The sequence below is a fragment of the Gracilinanus agilis genome, chromosome 1 (assembly GCF_016433145.1).
Source record: "Gracilinanus agilis isolate LMUSP501 chromosome 1, AgileGrace, whole genome shotgun sequence".
Classification (NCBI taxonomy): Eukaryota; Metazoa; Chordata; class Mammalia; order Didelphimorphia; family Didelphidae; genus Gracilinanus; species Gracilinanus agilis.
In genome coordinates this window covers 175,362,420-175,388,642 of record NC_058130.1, presented here as the reverse complement: position 1 = coordinate 175,388,642, position 26,223 = coordinate 175,362,420, and the positions used below count along the sequence as shown (strand labels likewise).

Here is a 26,223-nt window from a genome sequence, read left to right as displayed (position 1 = left end):
CTTTCTTTCTTTCTTTCCTTGGAAGGTCTGTTGCCTGTTTTTGTAGAACTATAAGCTAAGAATGGTTTTTATATTTTAAAATAAAGTTTTTCTGTCTTAAAAAAATGTAAAGGCAATTCTTAGTTCCCAGGTGGTACAAAAACTGACACAGACCCAATTTGGTCCTCAGCAACCTCTGGGCATACTCTCTCCTAGGTAATAGCTATCTCTCAAACATCTTCTCTTTTTTAGGCTCAACATTACAAGTTCATTCAATTCCGTCTCAGATAATATGGCTTCAGATCTCTCATTGAACTGGTTACCCACTAGATAAAATGTCAATAGGTGGCCAAAGAATAACAATCCATAGCTTCAGGGCATTTGTTCTCTCTGGAGATCCAAATTTCTTGCTATTAATATGGTCTAGTATATTAATAGTTTTCCTGAAAATGAAATGACTGCATTCCTGGTATATATTCAATTTAGTCACAGTAAATCTGCAATAGGCTATTGCTTATTAATATTTTATTTAAAAGTTCTGCATCAGTGTTCATCAACGATATTAGTCTGTAGTCTAATTTCTCCCTTTTTTCTTGAGAACAAATGGATTTCCCCTTAATATGATAAGCAGATTCTACTGAAAAGCAATAGCCAGAATGACATGGAATGGGGAAAATCAAAGGTTTTTACAAAAAGATCAGGATTAAAGTGAGGATGTACATTATCACTGATACTATTTGACAGTGTTGGAAATGCTAGCTATGGTAGTAAGATAAGAAAATGAAGGAATATGCACTTATTCAATGCCCTACCAATCAAACTACTAAGGATTACTTTATAGAACTAGAAAAAAATAATAACAAAATTCTACTTGAGGAACAAAATGTGAGGAATATCAAGGGAACTAATGGAAAAAAAATGGGAAGGAAGGGGCTGAGCGGCACTAGATATAAAACTATACTACAAATAAGTAAAATGTTAAGAGTTAGAGAGGTTGATAAGTGGAAAAGACTAGGTACATAATGGATAAAGTCAAACAAATTCAGTAGTCTAGTTAGTATTTGATAAGCTGAAATGACCTAGCTTTTAGGGGTGTGGACTCACTTATCGACAAAAATTGTTGGGAAAAATATAAGCAACCTTTAAGAAACTAGGTACAGACAAACAACCTCACACCAAATACCATCCTAACCTCTAAATGGATATGGAACTGACAAAAAAAGGGTGACCATCATAGACAACTTAAAGGACCAAGAATAAAATTACCTTTCAGACCTAAGGCTAAGGTCTTGACCAAATGGGATAAAAAGTATAAAAAAGATAAAATGGAAAAATTTTGCTACATAAAATGTATTATTTTATTTTAATTTAAAATTTTAAACATTTTTTCATATTTACATGATTCATTTTCTTTCCCTCTCCTCTTCCCTCCCCACCTCCCAGAGCTGACACAAATGTTATCACTTGTTACCTATTTCCATATTATTCATTTTTACTATAGAGCAGTTTTTAAAAGCCTAAAACCCAAATCACATACCCATATATACATGTGATAAGTGATGTCATATGGTTTGCTACCACATAAAATTTAAAAGTTTTTGCTGAAAACCAATGCAGCTGAAATTACAAAGGAACCAGTAAATGAGAAAAAAATGTTCATAGCAAGATTCTTTGATAAAGGTCTCATTTCCAAGATATTAAGGAACTCATTCAAATTTCATAAGAATTAAAAGGCATTCCCTTGTTGATACCTGGACAAAGGATAGGAAGAGGCAATTTTCTAAAAAAAAAAAATCCAAGATACCTATAACTAAATTGTCCAAATCACTAAAGAGAAATGCAAATTAAAGCAACTCCTAAGTTCTTACATCCCTCAGATTAGCAAAGTTGATTTAAAAAAAAAAAGGAAAACAACAAATGTTTCAGGGGCTTTGTCATATTTATTATAACTGCTGTGGTATCTATGAATTGATTTACCTGTTCTGAAAAGTACTTTTGAACTAGCTACAGATATTATTAAACCATGTAACCCTTTGATTCAAAGATTCCTCTTCTAGGGTTTATTCCTCTGAGAAACAAAGAGAGAAAAAAGGACTCATTTGTACAAAAATGTTTATAGAAGTTCTTTTTGTGGTGACAAAGAACCTAGAAACTAAGAGATTGTCTTTCAACTGGGAAATGGTTGAACAATATGAATGTAATGAAATATCATCATGCTTTAAAGAAATGACAAAAAGAGAGGTTGCAGAGAAATCTGGAAAGGCTTGTATGAACTGATGAAGAGTGAAGTGAGCAGAACCAAGAGGAAAATTGATACACTGGCAACACTGTAAAGAAAAACAACTTTCAAGACTTAAGAACTTTGATCAGTGCAGTGACTAACTAGGTTTCCAGAGGACCGATGGTAAAACATGTTACTTTCTGGTAGGGCTCAAGGTACAGAATGAGACATCTGTTTTTTTGGACAAGGCTAATTTGGGAATTATTCTTGCTTGACTATGCAAATGTGTTAGTAGAGTTTTGTTTTTATTTTTCATGTAGATGGAGTGAGAAAATAAATGAACTCAAAAGAATATAATTTAATTTTTAGAAATCTACATTTTAACCCTCCCTCTTTTTATGCCTTTGTAGAGTAGATTCAGGAAACCTTTAAATAAATTTTTAGCCATCTTTTATTTTTATTTTGTTTACGTTTTCTTGTATCTTCCACATTTCCCTTTGCAGATAGCCATCCCTAAAAATAAAGATTTTTTAAAAGAAAAAAAATCAGCAAAACTAATTACATGGAAAAAGGTCTGACATTTTATGAAATGTTTCATACCTATGTATCCTCATCTCTGACATTTAGCATTAATTAAAAGTGAAATTACTTTTTAAAGGCAAAAGAAATAATTTTCTTAATGAGAAATTAAAAAATATTCTAAAATACTTTAAAAAATATTATGCAATTTCAGATAACTGTATTTAAGTGGGACTAACTATGGGGAAAGTAACTAGGTTGCACAGGAAATGACTCATCTTGCTTAGTTCAAATTCAGCCTTAGGTACTAGCTGTGTGATCGTGGGCAAGTCCCTTCATCCTGTTTGGCCAGTTTCCTCATCTGTTAAAATGAGCCAGAGAGGGGCAGCTGGGTAGCTCAGTGGAGTGAGAGTCAGGCCTAGAGACAGGAGGTCCTAGGTTCAAACCCGGCCTCAGCCACTTCCCAGCTGTGTGACCCTGGGCAGGTCACTTGACCCCCATTTGCCCACCCTTACCAATCTTCCACCTATGAGACAATACACTGAAGTACAAGGGTTTAAAAAAAAAAAAAAGAATGTTAAAAAAAAAAATGAGCCAGAGAAGGAAAAGGCAAAGCATTCTAATATCTTTGCCTAGAAAAACCCGAATGGAGTCACAGAGAGTCCAGCACAATTGAAACAACTAAACAACAACAGTAACTATAAGGATTCATAAAAGTCTTCTTTTCCTCTATTTTCTGCTTGCCCCTATTGACTTGGTCAGCCTTGTCTACCTAGGATTGTAATATATTTTCAAGCTCAAGTCAAGCAAAGGGCAAAACTTTGATAATAACAGATAAATTTTGATGTAGGTAAGGCTCATCCTTTTTCGCATAGTTTCTACATCCACCCCCCCATCCCCCCAATTCCACTGCATTTACTTTGAGCTATAGGGTTCCATGTTGCCTGGGAATCTCCATACTCCATTTTACATTTTACTAATCTATTTAGGCTTGATTTCGCAGGGAGTGTCCCATTCTTTACAACTTTTCTGCATCCTCAAAACTCACACTGTTAGGTGAGGGCTTACTTTTTTCTAGGACTAAAGTAAAAAACTAATTTGGGCAATATGGCTGACTAAAATGGCTTAATGGATTGTTGGCTTTTTCCAGTCATATCCATCTCAACCTTTAATGCCTCCACCAATGGAACTGGATCTCCTTTATGTACTCTTTGAGCTTTTCAGGCTATAGGTTGGTAAGTTGATAGGTTTGAACTTGGAAGACATTCTTCTAGATCAGTGGTTCCCAAACTTTTTTGGCCTACTGCCCCCTTTCCAGAAAAAACATTACTTAGCCCCCTGGAAATTAATTTTTAAAAATGTTTATAGCAATCAATAGGAAAGATAAATGCATGTGTGGCCATCACCGCACACCTGGATGGCTGCAGCATCCACCAGGGGGCGGTAGTGCCCACTTTGGGAATCACTGTTCTAGATGATGGTTAGGTTCCCAGGCTAATCAACAAAAGCTTATTCAACCCATAATGCAGTGGATATAGTACTAATAGTACTCCCAAACATTTGTGAACACAGCCTCTGGGTAAGAACTTCAGGCATCTGGTGAACCAATGAGGTGAACTTTGGAGGAAAAGAGATTTTTTTTCAGAGTTCCCTTAAATCACACCATACCAAGAAAGTTTTTATTCTTATCTACAAGTAAAACTTCCTTAGAACACAATGAGAACTTCTCATCTCCATACTATTTTAAGAAACTGGGTGCAGAGATTACAGCAAATTTTTTGTAATAAATTATCTTGAAGACATTCTCCTTATTATTTAATAATATCAAATAATTTAATTTTGCTCATCATATCACATTAAACTGTGAACTCTTAGGGAGCAAGAACTGTTTTTTTTTCTTTTTTCTTTTTGCTTTTCTTTGCCTCTCCAGTCCTTAGCACGGTCCTGGGCTCATAGTAGATGCTTAATAGGTTTATTGACTGAATAACCAAGTGAGTGTCAAATAAAAGCAAGATCCTATAAGCACAATGGCTGCTGTTTTGAAATGGCTATTTCTCAGCTTGTAGAGTTTAAAAGTTTACCTTCAACCCATAATAAATTTTCCCTTTCATTTATACAGTGAGTGAATATGACAGTCATTGCATCAGGTCTGATTTCTCCAGAACCTGAATTTCATTCAACATTGGGACTTAAACTTGTGATATTCTTGGTGTAGGGAATGAGAAGTGAGGAAAAACCTTCCTGCCAATGCAGGTTGGTACCTTCTCTGTAACTAGGAGCCTGAGGGGCCCATTCTGCTACTGGGGAAGGCTGAGGCTGAATTCAGGAATTAAGAATCCAATAGGGTGAAAGCTGATGCGATGACCACATGAAGTCCAACCTTATTTTGGTTAGTTCCACCTCTTCTCTCTGGGCCAGGAGACTAAATAAGGAAATATTAAAAGTTATACTGACTCAATATCCCATTGTTCCTAGATCACTGTGGGGGGAGGCAACACTTGGTCTTCAGTTTAGTATTCCCCGATGTTTGATTATTTTTAAACATCTTCTTTCTTAGAATTGAAACTAAGGACAAGTTTCAAGGCAGAAGAGCAGTAAGGGCTAGGCGATGGGAGTTAAGTGACTTGTCCAGGACCACACAGCTAGGAAGTGTCTGAGGTCAGATTTGAACCTAGGACCTCCCATGTCTCCAGTCCTGGCTCTCAATCCAGACCTGGATGCCCCTATTCCCTGATATTTGTCACATAGTCATTCCCTACCTGTTTCTACCCCCAAATTGTCATACATCTGACCCAACTTCTTTTGCTGATGTGGACCTCTCCAAATTGTCTTATAAAAAGCTGATTCACCTTGAAACTAATAATAGAAGCCTACATGGGAAAAACTGAGTAGGTTAATGTTTCCATACGGATCAGTTTGGGGATTGAGTCCATGCCTACCTGCTGCCCAATTCTTTAATTGCTTTACAATTCTATACTTCAATCTACTCTACCCAAAATACTGTTCCTGGGGACCGCTTATGTTCTGATCCTCCAAAATGACTACATGTAGTAAACATTCAGCAAATATTCATTGGATAAAATATCAAATGACAGCAACCACCAAAGTTCAGGGAGGATCTGCATCAAACAAGGCTTATTCTCTTATTTTGGTATCTAAGCAATGAGATTTTAGTGTATTCTTCCCTGTTTTCAGAGAGGGTCTGCATCAAACATCTACTATTCCAGTTAAATGGGTATCTAGGCAATGAGACTTTAGTGTATTCTGCAGATGTTTATAGTTTTCTCACCTATGGAAAAAAAATCCCATAGCTGGTAACTTTCCTCCAAAGGAGGAAGTGCTTGGCCTTTAAAGTGCCTGGAATAAGTTGCATTAAAGAACTATCACGACTCTAATTACCATATTTTAGCATGTAAACAAATGAACCCTTTAGCAGGGATTCTTCTGGTGCCAAAGAGAGGAGTGACAATAATGGGGGGAAAAGTATAATGAGATGCACAGGTGCATTATGTAAGCCAGAGCCAAAATTGGAAACATATTGTTCTCATTTAAATTTATTTCGTCAACTCAAGTCATAGACTACATCAGAGGCTATAATGAGAAAAAGGTTATCTGCTTTAGGAAGCCTCTTTTATGGAGTCCAAATGGAACAGCTATTGTTTGGGGGTCTCATGCTCTTGAAAGTGGTCTATATATGGAATTGAACCTGGATGAATCAATTCAACAGGATACTACATATTGAGGGTCTTCTATGTATGAGGCACTGTGCTTGGCACTGAAAAGTATCTTGGGATCATAAGGGTCATATATTTAGGGCTAGAGGGACCTTTAAAGGACAACCCAAAACCCTCACTTTATAGATGAGGCTCAGGGAGGTTGACAGATAAAATTAAATATTAATTATAAATGATGAAAATTAGTGAAGATACATTTCCTATCCTTAAGAAACTTACTCTAGTCTAAGAGATTCTATCATTATTACTCAAGAACTAGAAAAGACCTACTCTGAACCTTTCATTTGATAGCCATGGAACAGAGATCCAGGGAGATCACTAAAAAGTGACTTATTCAAGGTCACACAACACATTAATATCAGAGCAGGAACTAAAACCCTTGTCTTTTGGCTTCTAGACTAGTGCCCAAGGAAGGGTTTCACTCAGTTAAAGTAATGAACTGAAAACCCAAAAGGGTGCCTGTCTTTGGATTCAGCTCCCTTTAAGCATTCAGGGAGGATGCTTAATGATTGATTATTTGTCAATGCCTCTTCCAAGAAGTTTCTCCTGATTACTTGGACCTAGATTAGCCAAGACCTTTTCTGATCCTCTAGAGCACTTAGCATATAATTCTTTACTCTCATTCAATCCAGCACTTGATGATGTACTATCATGGATTATTCCCAGTGATTCAGGGGACCACAGAGTTTGATCAGAAAGGGACTTCATTTTACAAATGCAAATGCTTGAGGCTTAGAGAGCTGAAATGGAGCAGCTAGGTGATGCAGTGAATAAAGTATGGGGCCTGGGGTCAAGAAGACTCATCTTTCTGAGTTCAAATCTGGCCTCGGACACTTCTTAAGTGTGTGATTTTGGGCAAGTCACTTAACCCTGCTTGCCTCAGTTTCCTTATCTGTAAAGTGAGCTGGAGAAGGAAATGGCAAACCATTCTAGTATCTTTGCCAAGAAAACCCTAAATGGGGTCATGAAGAGACCAACGTGATGGAGATGACTCAACAGAGAGCTGAAAGGACTTGCCCAAGGCTGTGTGCTCTTTTGTTTTATCTCCACTGTCTTCTTGAGGACTCTGAATGCCTGTAGGTAGAAAACACATATTATATTGCCCTCACTCCTACACCTGTGATGCTCAGTGCAGTTTTGGACATGTGGTCAATGTTCCACCAATCAAATGCTCAATCTAACAAGTCAAATCATCAAAATCCAACCATATTATTACTATTCTGCTCCAGAAAATAGATCTAATTGTTTTTTATCAGCTGTAGGAGCAAAAAGGGGAAAATCAGGGATCTCTGAAGAAGGGGGAAGAGAAAGAAACAAGCATTTGCTGAGTGCTTGCTATGTATCATCCACCTCACAAATATCTCATTTGATGAGAGAACAAGGGACTAGAATACGGGGTTCTAGGTACGAGCGAAAGAAAGTGGGTTAGAACAGAGTCCTGATCCTCCACCTTTCTCTAGGCTTATGCATTTTCAAACACATGGCATTCATTTCATAAGCATCCTTTGTCTAGAGCTCATGCTGAGGCCTCTCAGAAGTCCTGGTTAATAACTAGAGACCCAGAGACCCCAGCTTTAGGTTCAGCCTGATGAGAAAAGCTATTCCATTGCTTTATCCTTGTGGTATCAGCCCTGCAATATATATTTTCTCATGGTAGTCACAGTTGGGTTCTGACAATTTTTTTTCCTACTTAGCTCTACTGCAGCCACAGTTTCCAAAATTATAATAATGGACATTTTTGCAAAGTGCTTTATAGCCATTATTTCCTTTGAGTCTCACAGGAAGCCTGTGAAGTAGGTACTTATTAGTACTTTTCAGGGGTGGGAAAAGAGCTGATGCTAGAATTTCAACTATGAAAGGAACCTCCTAGTGTACAATTCCATCTGTCAATACAAAGTTGTCCCTTGTAGTCCTTGAAGATTGCATGGGACAATGAGAAGTTAGTCATATAGCTCAGATTGTGTTAGTGGCAGGATTTGAACCCAGGTCTTCCTGACTTCAAGGTTGGCCCTGTATTAACTATGCCTGGTTATCTCTTATAGTTATTATCCTCATATTGCAGATGAGGAAACCGAGTTTCATAGAGCTTACACAACTTGCTTACATTCACAAAGCTCGTGTCAGAGAAGGGATTTGAATCCAAATTTTCCAGGGTAGCTAGGCTGCACAGTGGTTACAGCCCTGGGCCTGGAGTCAGGAAGACCAGAGGTCAGACTGCGTCTTGGACACTTCCTAGCTGTGTGATCCTGAGCAAGTCACTTAACCCTGTTTGCTTTCATCCATTGGAGAAGGAAATGGTAAATCGCTCCAGTAATCTTTGCCCAGAAAACCATGACAGAATCACAGTTTCCTCATCCATAAAATGGGGATGCTCCAGAGTTGTTGGGAGGATCAAATGAGATAATTTTTGTAAAAAAGTGCTTAGCTCAGTGCATGGCACACAAGGAAGCACGATACAAATCTTAGTTCTTATTCTGGGAAAATACTTGTTCAGCTTTCATGCTCGTAGGATCACACATTTAGATCTGGGAAGGCTCTTTGGAGATTGTCTTGTTCTGAAGGAATCGGGTCTACTGAAGCTGAGCCCGGGCACTTTGGCCAGTGTTTCTGTCTGAGAACCAAAGGCTAAATATTGAGAGTTATGACTCAGTAACCTTATGATTCCCAGTCTCGCTTGCCCATCAGTGCTGGGGGAGGCTCTGTGGAGGGAGGCAGTGGGCCAGGCTGCAGCTTCTGTATTACCTGCCATCCAGCCCATAGTGATTAACTTGTGGAAGCCTGTTCCCCTCATCTACTCTCATTTCCTTGGGAAGCAGCAGTTGGGGAGGAGCTGAGATGCAATGACCCATATTTTTGCTGACAAGGACCTATCCAAATTGTCTTTATCCCATTATGAAAGTTATCAATAAGAACTGGCTCCAACTTGAATCTCTTGCTGATCTCTAGTGACCAGCCCATTAATGTGTTGCTACTACTTGATATCTTTTTAAATAAACTTTAAATTCTCTTTCCCTGAGTTTTGCTTCATTTATCAGGGCAAAAGTCCAAACAAAGAATTGTCTTTTTAACAGGGTCAGAGTGGCCCTCAGAATCTTGCTTGACACACTGAGAATGTCTTCTATTTTTCTCAAGCACTGTGGGACAGTGAAAAGAGAACTAGTCCCAGAGTCAGAAGATCTGGATTCAAATCTTTCTACCTCTGACCCTTACCCTGCTGTGGCATTGGACAAGCCAGTTAACCTCTTTAGGCATTGGCAGTCTCCTCATCTTGTAAGGTGGAGATGGTTCATGGGGCTTCTGGGGTCTATCTCTGACCCTACAGCTCTTCCCTAAGATTTGTGGGAACGGGGGAGATACTTTTTAGAGATGGGACCTTTACAAAGGCACTCTGAGCATTGAGAACATGGCCACAGCCAAGATGGAGGTCTGAGAGGCAGTGAGAGTTCATGGAACTTTTCAGTCAGGATTGTTCAAACCCATTGTTCTTTTATTTTAATTTAAAAATTTTTTATTTTTGTGCTACCTATTGTGAGAAAGGAGGCTAGTGTTACTTCTCAGTTGAATTCTACCCCCACCCCCAACTAATCTCTTTGTTGCTAGGTGACCCTTTCATTTCCTCCCTTTGTTTCAGTTTCTAGGTGATGGGCAGCTGCATGGATTCTCACCCACTGGCTGTGGATGGAGGAACTAATCAGGTAAGGCCATTCTGCCTCTGAGTAGAAATGGACAAGCCAGTCAGACCCACAGGGCTGGATACACACAGCTGGGCAGAGTGAGAGCTGAAATACAAACTGACATCTGCTTTGCTCAAATGCCTCTTGTCTTTTTTATCCCTTGTGTAAGCATTCCACCACAACAGGGGGACTCACATGGATACAGGAGGTCAGGATTAAGCCCCAGTTCACTGAACAAATTCAATGAACAATAATCAGAAAATCATAGGAGCAAAGATTTAGACCTTCAAGGGATTTTAAAGGTTATCTAGTAATAAGATTATGAGTCTAGAGATGGAAGGGACCTCAGAGGTCAGTTAGTCCAATGCCTCCATCTTACAGTTGAGGAAACTGAAGACCTGGAATATTGAAGTGACTTCACCAAGGTTGTACAGGTAGCATCAGAAGTAGAATTTGAATCCTGGTTGTCTGACTCCAAATTTTGCCTTCTTTCCTCTGATTCCCACATACACTGCCTCAAAGCACAGAGTCTTACACATAAACAAATAAACAATCCATGTGGGATGATTTGACTTCTTTTGCTTTTTCTACTATGCTTTTCATCTGGGCTAATTCCTTTTGCATGAGAGCTCAAGGCATAGTTTAGGCTGGAGTGTATGAAATGAATGCCACAAAGCCACAAAGATCTAGATTTTTTAAGACCTCCAGGGTACTTTTTTGCAAGTGGCAATTTATCTTTCTACTCCAAACTAGGTCTTTGAGGCACTTGGGTTTAATGTTCAATTTCTTTTTCTGATATTTAAGTATTCTATATCCTCTTTTGTTAATCTAGGCAATTTATATTTTGGTAAATATTCATCCATTTCACCTAGATTGCCAGACTTATTGTCACGTAATTGGGCAAAATAGCTCCTAATAATTGCTCATTGGAGGTGAATTTGCCCTTTTCATTTTTGATATTGGCAATTTGGTTCTCTCCTTTCCTTTTTAAAATCAAATTAACCAGTGCCCTATCTATTTATTTTTTCATAGAAGCAATTCCTAGTCTTATTTACTAATTCAATAATTCTTTTACTTTGAATTTTATTAATTTCTTCTTTGAGTTTTAGGATTTCCAATTTAGACTTTATTTGGAGATTTTTAATTTTTTTTCTAGTTTTTTTCAGTTGTATACCCAATTCATTGATTTGCTCTTTCTCTATTTTATTAATATAAGCATTCAGAGATATACATTCCCTCCCCCCCCCAGTAGTGCTTTGGTTGTATCCCATAAATTTTGATACGTTGTCTCCTCACTGTCAATCTCTTTAATGAAGTAGATGATTGTTTCTTTTTTCTTTTTTTAAACCCTTACCTTCCATCTTAGAATAAATACTGTGTGTTGGTTCCAAGGTAGAAGAGTGGTAAGGGATAGGTAATGGGGGTTAAGTGACTTGCCCAGGGTCACATAGCCAGAGGCCAGATTTGAACTCAGGACCTCCCATCTCTGGGCCTGGCTCTCAATTCACTGAGCCACCCAGCTGGTGATTGTTTCTATGACTTATCCTTTGACACTTTAGTTTTACACTTCAAAGTTGTCTTTGACTCTCCCTCATGTCATGCCTCCAGAGAATTGCTGTCTGCTCAATTCTACCACCATGATATTTCTTATATCTATTCCCTAATATCCATTCATAATAGTTCTTCAGTCTCATCTGCACTATTTCCACAGCCTCATATCTGGTCTCTCTGACTCAATCCCCTCACTCTACCCCCAACTAAGTCTTCTACAGAACTGCCAAAATAATCTTCCTTTAGTTTTGACAAGGAAACTATCCTGCTCAAGAATCTTCAGTGGCTCCTTACTGCTTCTGAGTTTGACAAGAAAAGTTTATCCATGTCTGTATCTAGCCTGTTTTTCTAGATTTAGTCACCTTATTCTGCAACATGCAGAAAGGAGTTAAAATTGACTTTTCCCACCTCCTGGAGTCAATGTTTTGAACAGAGTTCAAAAGGATACCCTCCAATAATGAGTCATTGTTTTAAAAATAGTGTGGGGGAAACTAGGTGGCTCATTGGTTAGAGAGCCAGGTCTAAAGATGGAAGGTCCTGGCAAAGATACTTCAAATCTTGCCTCAGACACTTCCTAGTTGTGTGACTCTGGGCAAGTCATTTAACCCCAATTGCCTAGTCCTTACTTTTCATCAGTTTTGGAATGGATACTTATTGATTCTAAGTCCAGAGTTAAGAGCTTTAAAAATAAAAATAAAATAGTGAGGCTGTAGTGCAAGACCTAGAGTCAGGAAATTGTGGGTTCAAATCTTGCCTCTGACATTTACCAGTCAAATGACCATGGCAAACTAAACAACTTTTGTGAATCCCAGTCTCTTTATCTTGGGATAGAGAGGGGATAACAATGCCTGCCTGACAGTATTGATTGTTGTTCTGTTTGGAAAGAAGTTAAAGAGAAGATTTACAAGAAGTAGTGATTACTTCATGTAAAATAAGAGGAAATGAATTCAGATCCAGGCTCTGTTGCTAGTTGTTAACTCAGTGACTCAGGCAGGCCATTTAACTAAGTCTCAGGGTTTACACTTCCTACAGTAAATGAGTTGTTATTTGTAATGCAAAATGGAGCCTTAGGGCTGATCAATCCTCAGGGGAGGAAGGAGCAAGCACAACTTTTGCCATTACTCAGCCCAATAAAAATTTGTTAATTTAATAATTCATAAATTATTAAAACTATTGAGCAAAGCATTATACTAGCTTTGTTGTTGTTCAACCATCTCAATTATGTCTGACTCTTCTTTAACCCATTTGATTTTCTTGGCAAAGATACTGGAGGAATTCTGCTCATTTTACAAATGAGAAACCTGAGACAAACAGGGTGAAGTGACTTGCCTAGGCTTAGTGTCTGAGTGTCTGGGGCCAAATTTGAAATCAGGAAGATGAGTCTTCCTGACTCCAAGCCCAACACTCTCTCCACTGAGCCAACTGGCTGCCCCAAGTAGTAAAATAATTTGGTTCATATCCCTCTTCTGATGCTTACTACTTTGTGTGACCTTGGGTAAGTCAGTTTCTTCATCAGTAAAATGAATGGGTTGAACTAAATGACTTCTGAGAATTCTTCTAAATCTATATCTATGATCCTATGATCTTTTAAAAATTTATTTTATTTATTTTGTTAAATATTTCCCAATTAAATTAAAAAAATCTTAAACATTCATTTGGAAAATTTTGAGTTCCATATTCTCTCCTTCTTTCTTACTCTTCCTCCACCTCTTGAGAAGAAAAATAACATGATATTGGTTATACACATGAAGTCATGCAAAACATATTTCCATATTAGCCATGCTGTAAAAGAAAACAAAACAAACAAGAAAAATAAAGAAAGCAAAACACTATGCTCCAATCTGCAATTCTCTTTTTGGAGGTAGGTAGAATTTTTCATCATGGGTCCTTTGGAATTGATCTTGGATCATTGTATGGCTGAGAATAGCTAAGTCATTCCCAGTTGATCATCCTTACAATACTGCTTTCACTGTGTACAGTGTTCCCTGGTTCTGCTCAATTCACTTTACATGTGATCCTATGATATTCAGTATACTTCAGTGGTTCCTGATTTCCTGAAAGGTCAAATAAAAATTCCTCTGTTTGGAACTTAAAGTCCTTTACAATCTGACTCCAATGTATTTTTCCAGCCTTAGTATACATTATTATTTTTAATTCCAAATTCTTTTCTTTCTTTCCCTCCCTACCCATTGAGAAAGCAAGAAGGATAAGACCTATTAAACATACGAAGTTATTTCTGCATTAGCCATGGGGGGGAAGAGAGAGAGATGGAGAGAAAGAAAGGAAGAAAAGGGGAAGAAAAAAAGGAAGAAAGAAAGAAGAAAAGAAAGAAAAGAAGAAAAAAGAAAGAAGGAAAGGAAGAAAGAAAAATTTTGTTTCAATCTGTGCTCTGAGTCTTTCAATCCTCTGCCTGGAGGTGGATAGTATTTTTCATCATTCCTTTGAAACTGTAGTAAATCATTGATATTAATCAGAATTACTAAGTCTTTCACAGTTGATTATCTTTACAACATTGCTGTTACCGTGTAAACTGTTCTCCTGGTTCTATTCACTTTGAATCATTTCAAATAAGTCTTTCTAGGTTTTTCTGAAACCATCCCCTTTATCATTTCTCATAGCACAACAATATTCCATTACTTTTATATGTTATAACTTGTTAAGTCATTCCCCAATCGATGAGCATCTGCTCCCAAGAAATTTCCAATTCTGTGCTACCACAAAAGGAGCTGCTATAAATATTTTAGTACATCTATGTCCTTTTATTTCTTTGATCTCTCTCTGGGGTATAGATTTAGTAATGGTATTGCTGGATCAAAAGGTATACGTATAGCTTTGGGGCCATAATTCCAAATTGCTCCTGAGAATGGATGGACTAATTCACAGCTCCACCAACAATGCATATTGGGGTTATATTTTGGACAAGCTACATTCGAAATACCTACATGACACCAGCTGAAATAAAAAGGTATCTGTTGATATTGAATTGGAACTCAGGAGAGAGAGATGGATCAAAATGATGATTAAATCAATGGGAATTGATGAGAAGATATAGACCAAGATAGAATCTTGGAGGATGTCTCTGGTCAGGAGTCTGTATGTGGACGATGATTCAGCAAAAGGGACTGACGAGAATTAGGGAGCATACAAAAACCCAGGGAAAAGAAAGAATCCTAGAGGAAGGAGTGATCAATTATACCAAAAATTGCAGAGAAGTCCAGAAGAATGAGTACCAAGTATAAGCAATGAGATATGATTTAGCAATTGAGAAATCACTGATAACTTTAGAGAGAGTCTGTTTCATTGAACTGGTGAGGCCAGAACCAAATTATGAAAGTCATTGAAAAATAAACAGAAGGAGGAGAAATGGAAACCCCTCAAATAGAAAACTTTATTTAGTAATAAGGAGGAGAGATACAGAATAGCTTTGAGGTATTACCAGGTTAAAGCAAGAGATATGAGTTAGAGACTATGGGCATTGAGTTAGCATTCCTCCAGGCAGAGCAAGCTGAAGCCAGACAGCACAGGTGCAGGGTCAAAAGGAGACTGAATCAAGAGATCTGGGCTGCCATGTCTTCTGGGGCTCCTACTAGACTGATAAAACTATAATTGTTCCACATTCTCCATAGTCTTAGGACCATACTGCCATATTGGGTTTATAGCCAATTTGAAAGATCAAGCTGGGACTGGGTAACCTGAAGACAATGAAGGCAGCAGTACTCTCTGGCCAAAATATGCCACTACTGAGGATGATGGTTTTTGGTAACAATATACCAAAAACAGAGAAAAGAGGAAAATAAAGGGTGCTCATTCCATTTTTAGTGTTGAATCATAGATAATTCTGAATAGTTATTACTTTATATATTACTCTTATAGTAAAATTAAAAATTACCTTTCCCATAGTAGGACCTTAATAAATGTCCATTGATCAATTGGTTCCCTACTGACAATTGTTAACTTTTCCTCAAATTTCTTTCTTTTTCAGTTAAAAAAACTTTTTTTCTGAATGCTCTAAGAAGAAAACTCATGGGGTCTTTAATGTCTTCTAATCTTGCCTTTTAATCAAGAAGTGGTACTTCAGACCAATGCAGGGAGGATTGAAGATTGAAGGCTTTATGCTAGAGGATCTCCAAAGAACAGGAGGCAGTGGACAATGGAAACCTGGAAAGTCTGGATCCCTGACTGTATCCTGACACACCAGTCCTTTGTAGTGTAGACAGTGGACTCAGACGCAACAAAACAAAGGCCTGAGTAAATGAATGTGAATGTGTAATGTTTAAATTCCATAATAAGATAAACTAATTGAGAAGGGATTCATCTTTTATATATGTTGACTGACATTGACTGACATACAGTCTGATATACTGAATCTTTAATAAGTTTCTCTTTCACAGTTGTTTCTGACCTGCTCATCCACATGAGCTGGATAAGCCCTCTTGTGCCTAGGGGACTTGAGTTATCTACAATTTTAATCACCCCCTTGAATTAGTCATTTTGATAAAAAAGTATATCCATATTTTTTATTCCTTTTATTCTACATTTTTCCTTCCTCAAATTATTACTCTCTTTGGAGCAGATTTTACAGAACATGGATTTAATTAGAAAATAGGGATTTCCCCATTAGAATCTAAGTCCCTTTGAAAGGCAGAAACTACCTCTCTTTTCTGTTTCAATCTCCATTTCCCAGAATGAAGTGTGCATTTAATAAATGCTTATTGAAAATCTGGCTCCAAAGAAGAGATATGAGAAGATGCCTCTCCCCACTTCTTTGGAGAAGTGTGCCTGTATGGGAAGGATGGGTAGAATAATACATATGCTGTCACATTTTTTTTTCAGTATATTAATTGACTTTACTGAACTCTTTCCCCCTCTTTTAAAAAATACTTATAAAGTATGGCTTTTTGGAAAACAAGAAGGAAAGGGATACAAGAGGAAATCTACTCAAGGGAAACAAAAGATCAATAAAAATACTTTGTATGGTAAGAAATGATGAGTACGTTAATTAAAAAAAAACACAGAAAAACCTGCATGAAATTGTGAATAGTGAAGCAAACAAAATAAAGTGAATATTATATATAGCTACAGAAATATTGCTTGAAGGGAGCAGCTGGGTGGCTCAGTGGGTTGAGAGCCAGGTCTAGAGACGGGAGGTCCTAGGTTCAAGCCTGGCCTCAGACACTTCCTAGCTGTGTGACCCTGGGCAAGTCACTTAAACCCCTATTGCCTAGCCCTTGCCACTCTTCTGCCTTGGAACCAGTACAAAGTGTTGATTCTAAGATGGAAGGTGAGAAAAAAAAAAGAAATATTCCTTGAAGACTGTGACTATACACCTTCAGAAAAAGAAATGATAAATAGAATCATCTCTGACATATATATTTTTTATTTGCCAAATAATGCTTTCTAGTGTGGGGAGGGGAAGAAAGGGGATGCCTGGGAACTTTAATGTAACAAAAAATATATTTTAAAAAATACTAAAAAATATTTGTTGGTTAACTTACTACTTCCTAAAGAGGAATAAGTTGTCTGCAGCTTGTCATTGTTCTATGCCTTAGGCGACCCCTTTCAAGTATTCGGGTGGCCGACTTTTCCAATCTTCTAAAGGCTTACTCCTTTCCACTACAATCCAGGAGCACTGGCCTCCTTGCTAATCTTCACAAAAAACATTCTCTCCCTCTAGACCTTGGACTTTTTCACTGACTGTCCTCCATGCCTGGAACTCTCTCTCACCTTATCTCCACCTTCTAGCTTCCCTGGTTTCCTTCTAGCCTCAGCTGAAGTTCTACCTTCTGCAAGAAACCTTCCTCTGCCCTCCTTAATCTTAGAGCCTTTTTTTTGAGATTGCCCCCAATTTATCCTATATGTAGCTTTTGTTTTTAAACCTTTACCTTCTGTCTTAAAGTCAACACTGAGTATTGGTTCCAAGGCAGAAGAGCAGCAGTAAGGAAAAGGTAACTGGAGTTAAGTGATTTGCCCCTCATAGCTAAGAAGTGTGTGAGACCAGATCTGAATCTGGGTCCTGTCATCTTGAGGCCGGAGCTCCATCCACGGAGCCACCCGACTTCCCACATCCTGAATGTATCTCGATGGAGGACCATCTATTTTGCTGAGACACCCTAAGTGCTTACCAGGTACAAACAGCCGGCAATATTGCTGGATGGCACAGGTCAGCTGTCGACTGAGCAGCATGGAAGCCATCTTCCTCCTTCTTCAGCCGGGGGATGCTTGGAAACTGCAGGGAAATCTTTTGCTGGTAAAAATCCTGGAAAGAAACCAGAAACCTTACTTGGGTCTCCATAGTTTGCATCATGACTTGGGAAAGGTCCCACATGCTGGGCCAGAGAGCTCCCCCAGGGTTTAATCTCTTGCAGTTGTGTTTCTTCTCTAGACCTACTACTTACAAGGGTGTTTCCACACTGAATCCTCGTAACAACCCTGTGAAATAGGTGTTATTATCTCCACCTTAAAGATGGTGGGCCAGAGAGCCAGTAAGTGATTCACACTTAGGGTTACACAGGCAAGTCGCAAAGGAAAGCTCTTGGTAGAGTCAGAAGGAAAACCTGTTACCTAGTCACAATGCCCCCAGTGGTCTCTGTTTCTTCTTTTTTATTGTTATCTTTTATAGCACTGTCCCCTCATCCCCTCCCAAAAAACCCCAACCAATCCACTTCCTTCGTAGCAAATACATTTTGGAATTTTAAAATTAAACCTATGATTTTGATTGTTGTGGTGGGGACTCCCAGTGAGGAAACTTTTAATTTCAGATCTTCATGTATTCCCAACTATGCAATTTATAGTACTAAAGAATCCTTTAAAAGATTGTGTCAGGGTCTGGATTTTAACTCTCCTCTCCTTTCCAGAAACGAGGAGAAAAAGAACAAAGATTCACATGTATCCATGGACACGTCTGAAACATTGCATGTATTGTCAGACTAAAAAAAATTACTGATAGGTCCTGCTGATTTTTTTTCTCTTCTTTTTTTTTTCATTTCTTTCAAAAGATATTCTTTGTTATATGGGTTGACTTTGGGAAGGGGAAGGAAGAAGGATATAAGGAGGAATTTAAACTACATAAAAACAAACAAAAGACCTCAATAAAATTTATTAAAAATTTTATCCTTAATTATGCCATATGGTAGTAATCATGGCACAATGTAATCTCTGAAGAATCAAAGCCGCAACTAACAATGGGCAACTGGAGAGGTGCAAGATGAGTACAAGAATATGCTGCCGCATCTTTCCAGAGGTGATCTTTGAGATACCATTGAAGAAATGCAGGCCTGGAAAAAGAGATGAGGCAGTCGTGTGAATAACAAGAGCAAAGGATGCTCTGATGTTGTAATGGTACCTATGAAACAGTACTCGGAGCACAGAATAGAATTGGTGAAGAACTTTGGCAAGAACATGGAGAAGAATTGCATATGATGAGAAGCTGATGGGTTGTGAGCTATCTTGCAAAAGGGAATGTTCATACTGATGAGGCCATGGATGTGGTACAGCAGGAAGAATACTAGATTTGCAGGAAGAAGACATGGGTTCGAGTCACAGTTCTGTTAATACTACTTATGTGATGGTGAGCAAATTACTTAACTTCTGTGCAGGCATCAATTTCCTCATTTTTAAAGTGAGGAATTGGTTCTAGCTAGATTCTCTGGTACCTTCTAGTTCTAAATCTGTAGTCCTATAAAAGTATAACTCTTAAATATAATACTCTACTCAGTTTATTAAAAAATAAGCTAGGGGAAAGAGTGTGGCCTGTATTCCGAAGAATATGGTACTTTTTGCTACAAAACAAATCTTTGACTCATAGCCGAGACAGAAGTTATCTGAAGTATCATCTTTCATAAGACTGCTTTTCTGAGTCACGATTTGGCTCATTGAACACTGCATGAGGGAAACACTTGGGGGGATAATGAGAAACCCTTTTGGCTGGCAACTTATCAAGTGATTTATTCTCAAGAGGTCAGTGTGGTTTAGTAACAAAAGTCCTGGATTTAGAGTGCAAAGACATGGATTCAAATCCTGAACACCTGACCTTTGGACCTTGGTTTCCTTATTTTTAAAAAAGAAAACATGATGGTCTAAGGTCTTTTTCCAGGTTTCAATTGTAGGTACTTCAAGCCTCCTGTCAAGAAAAAGATTCCTAGACTTCACCAGCCAAGATGGGAAATGAATCATGGATGCTAGAATGAATTAAGTTTTCCAGTGGTACAGAGCCAAACATCCATTCCAGCTTGAATCTGACTTTTTTCCACAAGGGAGGTAACTTAAAATATAAACTACAATCTAAGGGAATTAGGGTCGGCAGAGAGCACTTCCCTCAAGGTGAAGATTTTCATTATTTCATAATAGTGTCTTACATATGTGGGGATGAATTTAAGGCTTTACAAAAAAGCCTTTTTGTTATTATAACCCTATGAGGCCCATTGTATGAATATTATTATAACCCATTTTAAAAAAGGAAACTGAGGTTCAGAGTGTGGTGACTTGCTTAAGGAGTAGCATCTCCTTTTCAGTATGATGCCTGAAGACAGGAGGGTAAACTTCGGGACCTCTAGTGCCTTTCTAATCCTGGAATTCATTTTTCTTCCTCTATAAGCACAGATCAGGAAAAAAAAGCCCGAAGTTGGTATTCCTAGCTAGTACTACATTCCTTTGACATTAATTGATTACTAAATGCAACACAATCGCTTCCTCTATGGCCCTCAGCTTCTTCTGTAAAGTAAAGTGGGGCTAATCACATTTATACTAGGATCATAGAGCCAAAGCAGGAAGGGACCTCGCTCCCTACCCTCCCAATGTTTATGAAGAAACTGCCTTATGGACTGAAACACAAGACATAAATGTGAGCGATTGTGAGCCAGAACAATCATTTTGCAAATGTTAAAAGCATTCTTTCTGTGCAATGGGTAATACTATTCCCCTCCTGCCACAGCCCCTAAAGCTGCAAACAAAAGTTTAAGAAATAAAAATTTTAAAAGCAGAAGATGCTATAATATAAAAGCAGTTCTACACATGGTTCCCACACACTACTGAAATGGAAATATAATCTATATGTCTTGTTTTAAGAAGAGAAGTCTGGGATATTTAGTATTCTCTCCCTTCCCTTTTTTTTGACCAATGATTTTATTATTGAAGAGCAATTCCATTATCCTTAGGTGGTCCTATGGAAAGAGCATTGCCTCTCAATTCTGAGTACATCAGTTCAAATCCTGCCTCTTATACTTGCTCTGTGACCACAAGCAAGTTAACCTCATTGGGTTTTAGTTTCCTCATTTAGAAAACAATGTTGGTGGACTAAAGAAGATGGCCAACTCCAGATCTATGCTTCAGTGATCCTATGAGGATCTGGGATCAAATCCTACCTCTATTGTGTAACTACTATCAGTAAGACCATGAGCAAGTCAATTTACCCCGAGAAGGCTTAGTTTCCTCATCTGTAAAATGACAGAATTGAACAAAATGATTTATGAGGCTCTTTCCATCTCTATATCTATGAGACTATAAGGTCTTAGAAAAGCACTACAAGGTTAAGCGGCTTCCCCATGGTCCCAGAGCTAGTTGGTGTCAGAGGCAGGACATAACTCAGGGTTCCTGACTTCAGGGTCAATCTGCCATCCACTAATCCAGGCAGTTACTTTTAATGCTCATTTCTAAAAATCTATACACTGTATTTAATTGTTGTAGAGAAGGGGCATGCTGAATGGAAATGATAGAGTTCAGATTTTTCTCTTTTTTTAATTGACTAAAAGAATCATGGAGTGTTTGCTTTAGGAGAAGTCTTAGGTATCAGAGGTTTGCAGCTGGAAGGGGCACTAGGTGGTTCTAATCCAGTCCCAGTTTATAGATAGAGTCTCAAAGAGGTTAAGTGATTTCCCCAAGGTCACAGGGGTGGTAAGCTGGCATTTAAACTCAGATTCTCTGATTCTAAATAAAACCTTCTTTCTACTGTTAAGATTCTTCAAGGAAGGGAAAGGGACAGCTAGAAGGTACAATGGATAGGGTAGCATAGTGGATAGAGCATTAAGGCTTAGAGTCAGGAAGATCGGAATTCAAATACAGCCTCAGATACTTTCTACCTGGATGATGCTGGGTAAGCCACTTGCCCTGTTTGCCTCAGTTTCCTCATCTGTAACATGAACTAGAAAAGGAAATGGCAAATCACTCCATAATCTTTGCCTAGAAAACCCCAAATAGGGTTATGAAGAGTTGGCCACAAGAAGGAGACGAAATAACTTGCCCAAGTTCAAACAATGAGTTAATGGTACTGCTATAATAGCTATAGTTAGCATTAATATTGTGCTTTAATGTTGGCAAAGCGCTTTATAAATATTATCTCATTTGATCCTCACAACAACCCTGGAGGGTAAGTGCTTTTGTTAGCCTCGATTTTACAAATGAGGAAACTGAGGCAGTCAATGGTTTGCCTAAAGTCACATAACTAGTGAATGCCTGAATCCAGATTTGAACTCAAGTTTTCCTGACTACAATACTCAGCTCTCTGTCTACTGTGCCACCTATCATATCTCTCCCTAGGGCTTAAACTCAGGACTCTTGTTTACCAATTAGAAAATTTCTTCCTAAAATTATAAGTATGTATAACTAGATGCATATAATTAGCTAAGAGCTAATTCTATTGACTTTTAAAGCTTGAAAATAAAATATTTTGAGGGGCAGCTGGGTAGCTCAGTGGATTGAGAGCCAGACCTAGAGATGGGAGGTCCTAGGTTCAAATCTGGCCTCAGACACTTCCTAGCTGTGTGACTCTGGGCAAGTCACTTGACCTCCATTGCCTAGCCCTTACCACTCTTCTGCCTTGGAAACAATACACAGTATTGATTCCAAGATGGAAGGTAAGAGTTTAAAAAAAATTAAATTAAATATCTTGGAAAAAGTTTAAACATCAGTTTTAATTTTAGTAACAATTGCCTAAAGTATTATATTATTTTCTTTCCATTTTTTTTAAAGAGTTTTCAGATCCATGCCACTGAAAGTCTATTAATTTATAACTGTGCTTCCTATAAAATCTTTGGCCTTATTTTTAATTCACTTAAGCTTGTTTTCTAAAAGGGAAGATCTCGAATAACATCCATAGCATTTGTGTACTTTGTAAGAAGGTGGAGTCACACATCAATACATTTTGGATCTAGAAATGCTATACGGCATAACACTCCTAGTGATTGCAGCCCAAATTGAACTTGTACTTTTCTACTCAAATGTCATGTTCTTTGTTGAAGAAAAAAAATTAATTCTATACTCTGTGATTTTGGGCACAAGTATGCTGGAGGCAGTTTAAAAATTATTTTGCATTATTTTAAATCTAAGCATTTCTTTCTTAAAGAGAAAAATGTCCAAGCTGACATAGTTCCTTCCTTGCTTCATATCTTTGTCCCTACTGTTCCTATCTCTAACCCAAGTCAATTTAAGGTAACGTTTGTAAGAATCTTGAACAAGGTAAATGTCACAAAAAAAATAAAACATTGTTTTGGGCTTACCATTCTCTACTTCATCTAATAGAACAATCTTCTACTCAAACTCCTTCTTTAGCCTCTTTTACTTGTAAAATCTTTCACTGGGCCCTACTGTTTCCTTAAGCTATTGTTCCATGTCTCTTCACAACCAAACTCCTAGAGAAAAAGTTGGTTCTACCTGGTAGGGTTGTTGGGAGGCTCAAATGAGATAACATTTGTAAAGAATTTAGCTCAATGCATATAGAAGGCATGTAAAATATGCCTGTTCCCTTCCTTTCTTCCTCTCTTTCACTCTTCAACTCTGCAATCAGGCTTTCTCTCCCTTCATCAATAAATCTGATAGCTGTTTCTCTTTTCTCAATCTTCATCCTTTTTTTGACCCCTGCAACATTTGGCATTGTTGATCATCCCTCCAGGTTCTTCTCACAAGTTAGACTCCTTTGTGATATCTTAAATGTGGATGTACCCAAGATTTTGCCATGTCTTAAATCCTTTTTCCCCCCCTCCTCTTGCTGACCTTACCAACTCAAGGATTTAAATCATTTTTATGTTCATGGTGCCCATACTATAATCCAACCAGTCTCTCTCTTTAATTTACAATTGTTCTATCACTGACTTCCAACTGGTGTCTCATAGGCGCCTCAAAATAAACGTGTCCAAAACTGAACTTCCTTTTCTTTCCCCTTAAACACAACTCTCTTTTAAACTGCTCTATTTCTGTCAAGGGCACAACTATTGTTCCTTTCACACTTGCCTACCCTCCACCAATCCAAACCATTGTAAAGTCTATTAATTCTATCTATATATCTCTTGCATCTACCTCCCTTTCCCTCTACTCACACCCGTAAGTTTAGTTCAAGTTCTTATCTCCTCTTACCTTGATTACTACAATAACCTCTTAACTAGTTTCCAGCCCTATTCTCTTCCCTCGCCTACTTCATAGGATTGTTGTGAGAATCAAATGTGATATACTGATAAAATCGCTTAACAGTGTCTGGGACATGCTTATTCTCTTCCTCTTCTACTCTTTTCCTCCATTCCCTAATTCATCATTCAAAAAAGCTGCTAATATGATTTCCCTAAAGAAGTTTGGATCATTTGACTATTTTTGTAGAAGAGCTTGTTGCTCAGTCACGTCCAACTCTTCATGAACCCCATTTGGGGTTTTCTTGGCAGAGATACTGGAGTGGTCTGCCATTTCCTTATCTGGCTTATTTTATAAATGAAGAAACTAAGGTAGAGTAGAATAACTTTCCCAGGGTCACACAGCTATCTGAGGCCAGATTTGAACTCAGAAAAATGAATCTTCCTTAACTTTGGACCTGGTACTCTCTCCATTGTACTATCTAGTTCCTAGTTAGAGCACCTGCGTTCATAACCCACCTCTAATGTTTACTAGCTTGTGTTACCTTGGGTAAATCAGTTTCTTCATCAGCAAACTGAAGGGGTTGAAATAAATGACTTCTGAGTTCCCAACTCTATATCTATAATCCTATGATCTTTAAAAAAAAGGTATTTTATTTATTTTGTTAAATATTTCCCAATTACAGTAAACTTTTTAATGTTATTAAAAAAATTTGAGTTCCAAATTTTCTTCCTCTCTCTTGCCCTTCCCCCCACCCCTTGAGAAGGCAAGTAATATGATATCAATTATACACATAAAGTCATGTAAAACATAATTTTATATTGGACATGTTATAAAAGAAAACAAGCAAGACAACCAGGAAAAAAAAGAAAATGAAAAAAGTATGCTCCAATCTGCTCTCAGAATTTATCAATTTTTCTCTCTGGAAGTGGATAGCATTTTTCATCATGAATCCTTTGGCGTTGTCGTGAAAGCAATGAATTGCTCAGAATAGCTAAGCTATTTTCAGTTGAATATCTTTATAATATTGCTATCACTGTGTTCTGGTCCTGCTCACTTCACTTTGCATGTGATCCTATGATTTTTAAAAAATTTTTATTTTGAATATTTTCCCCTAGTTACATGTTTCATGTTCTTTCCCTCTCACCCAAACCCCCTAACTCTCCTTAGCTGACGCACAATTCTACTGGGTTTTACATGTATCATGATTCTATGATTTTATTCTGTACACTTTAGTGGTTCCTGATTTCCTGAAGGGTCCAATAAAAACTCCTCTGTTTGGAATTTAAAACCTAGCCCCAGTTTATTTTTCCAGCATCAATATTCATTATTTTCCTTTCCTCATTCCATGGGTGACACAAACTGGATCTTTTGCTCTTCCTCACATAAGATTCTCTCCTTCCTATCCCCTTTTCATAGGCTTACCCCATGCCTGTAATGTATATCCTCTTCATCACTGCCACTTAGAATCCCTTGTTTACATCAAAGCTCAATTCAAATGCTGCCTTTTATGAGATTTCCTATTTCTTCTTAGGAGCTACGGTCTTACCCTCTCAAACTTTCTTATTTCTCTCTCTCTCTCTCTCTCTCTCTCTCTCTCTCTCTCTCTCTCTCTCACACACACACACACACACACACACACGTACGTATACTCCAAGAGGTATGGACTGTTTCATTTTTTACCTTTGGATCACCAGTTCTTAGCACAGTTCTGGAAGTATTTTATCAATCAATCAATAAGCACCCATTAAGGATTTACTCCAAAGTCAACAGTAATTCCAGTATGGTAACACCATACCTCCATCAATCAAAAGATGGAACTGTTCCCTCTTCCCTGAGAGGTTTTGAAAGAATTTTCAATAAGATTTTCAGTTTAGATCTTGGGATTGCAAAACTGTTCCAGGAGGGGGCTGGAGAATTGGTTGATGAGTCAGTGTGTTTACCACATCTTTAAAGGATCCGTGCTAAACCATGGCACCTTGAGGGTTCTAGCTCTGAAAAAAATAGGTGAACAGTCCATCAAGGAATTGCTGAGCTCAGTAAAGCACTTGGTAAAATTAGCTCCCAGGGCTTACTAGGTAGGGGGAAGACTGTGATTCGTGCTTCTTTATTTAACATTTAATTTTTCCTGTTCCCCCTAGTTGCTTGTGTTGTTTCTCTCTCTCTCTCTCTCTCTCTCTCTCTCTCTCTCTCTCTCTCTCTCTCTCTCTCTCTC

At 38.0% G+C, this 26,223-nt stretch overlaps 1 protein-coding gene across 1 annotated transcript in view; it reads right to left on the bottom strand.

Moving 5' to 3' along the window:
• Positions 1-26,223, bottom strand: part of ABAT (4-aminobutyrate aminotransferase) — a 121,906-nt gene that overhangs the window by 43,846 nt on the left and 51,837 nt on the right. Inside the window, exon 2 of the mRNA XM_044659030.1 lies at positions 17,801-17,934. Coding sequence (XP_044514965.1) covers positions 17,801-17,870 — 70 coding nt within the window. The 5' untranslated portion in view covers positions 17,871-17,934. The remainder of the gene's footprint in view (positions 1-17,800; positions 17,935-26,223) is intronic.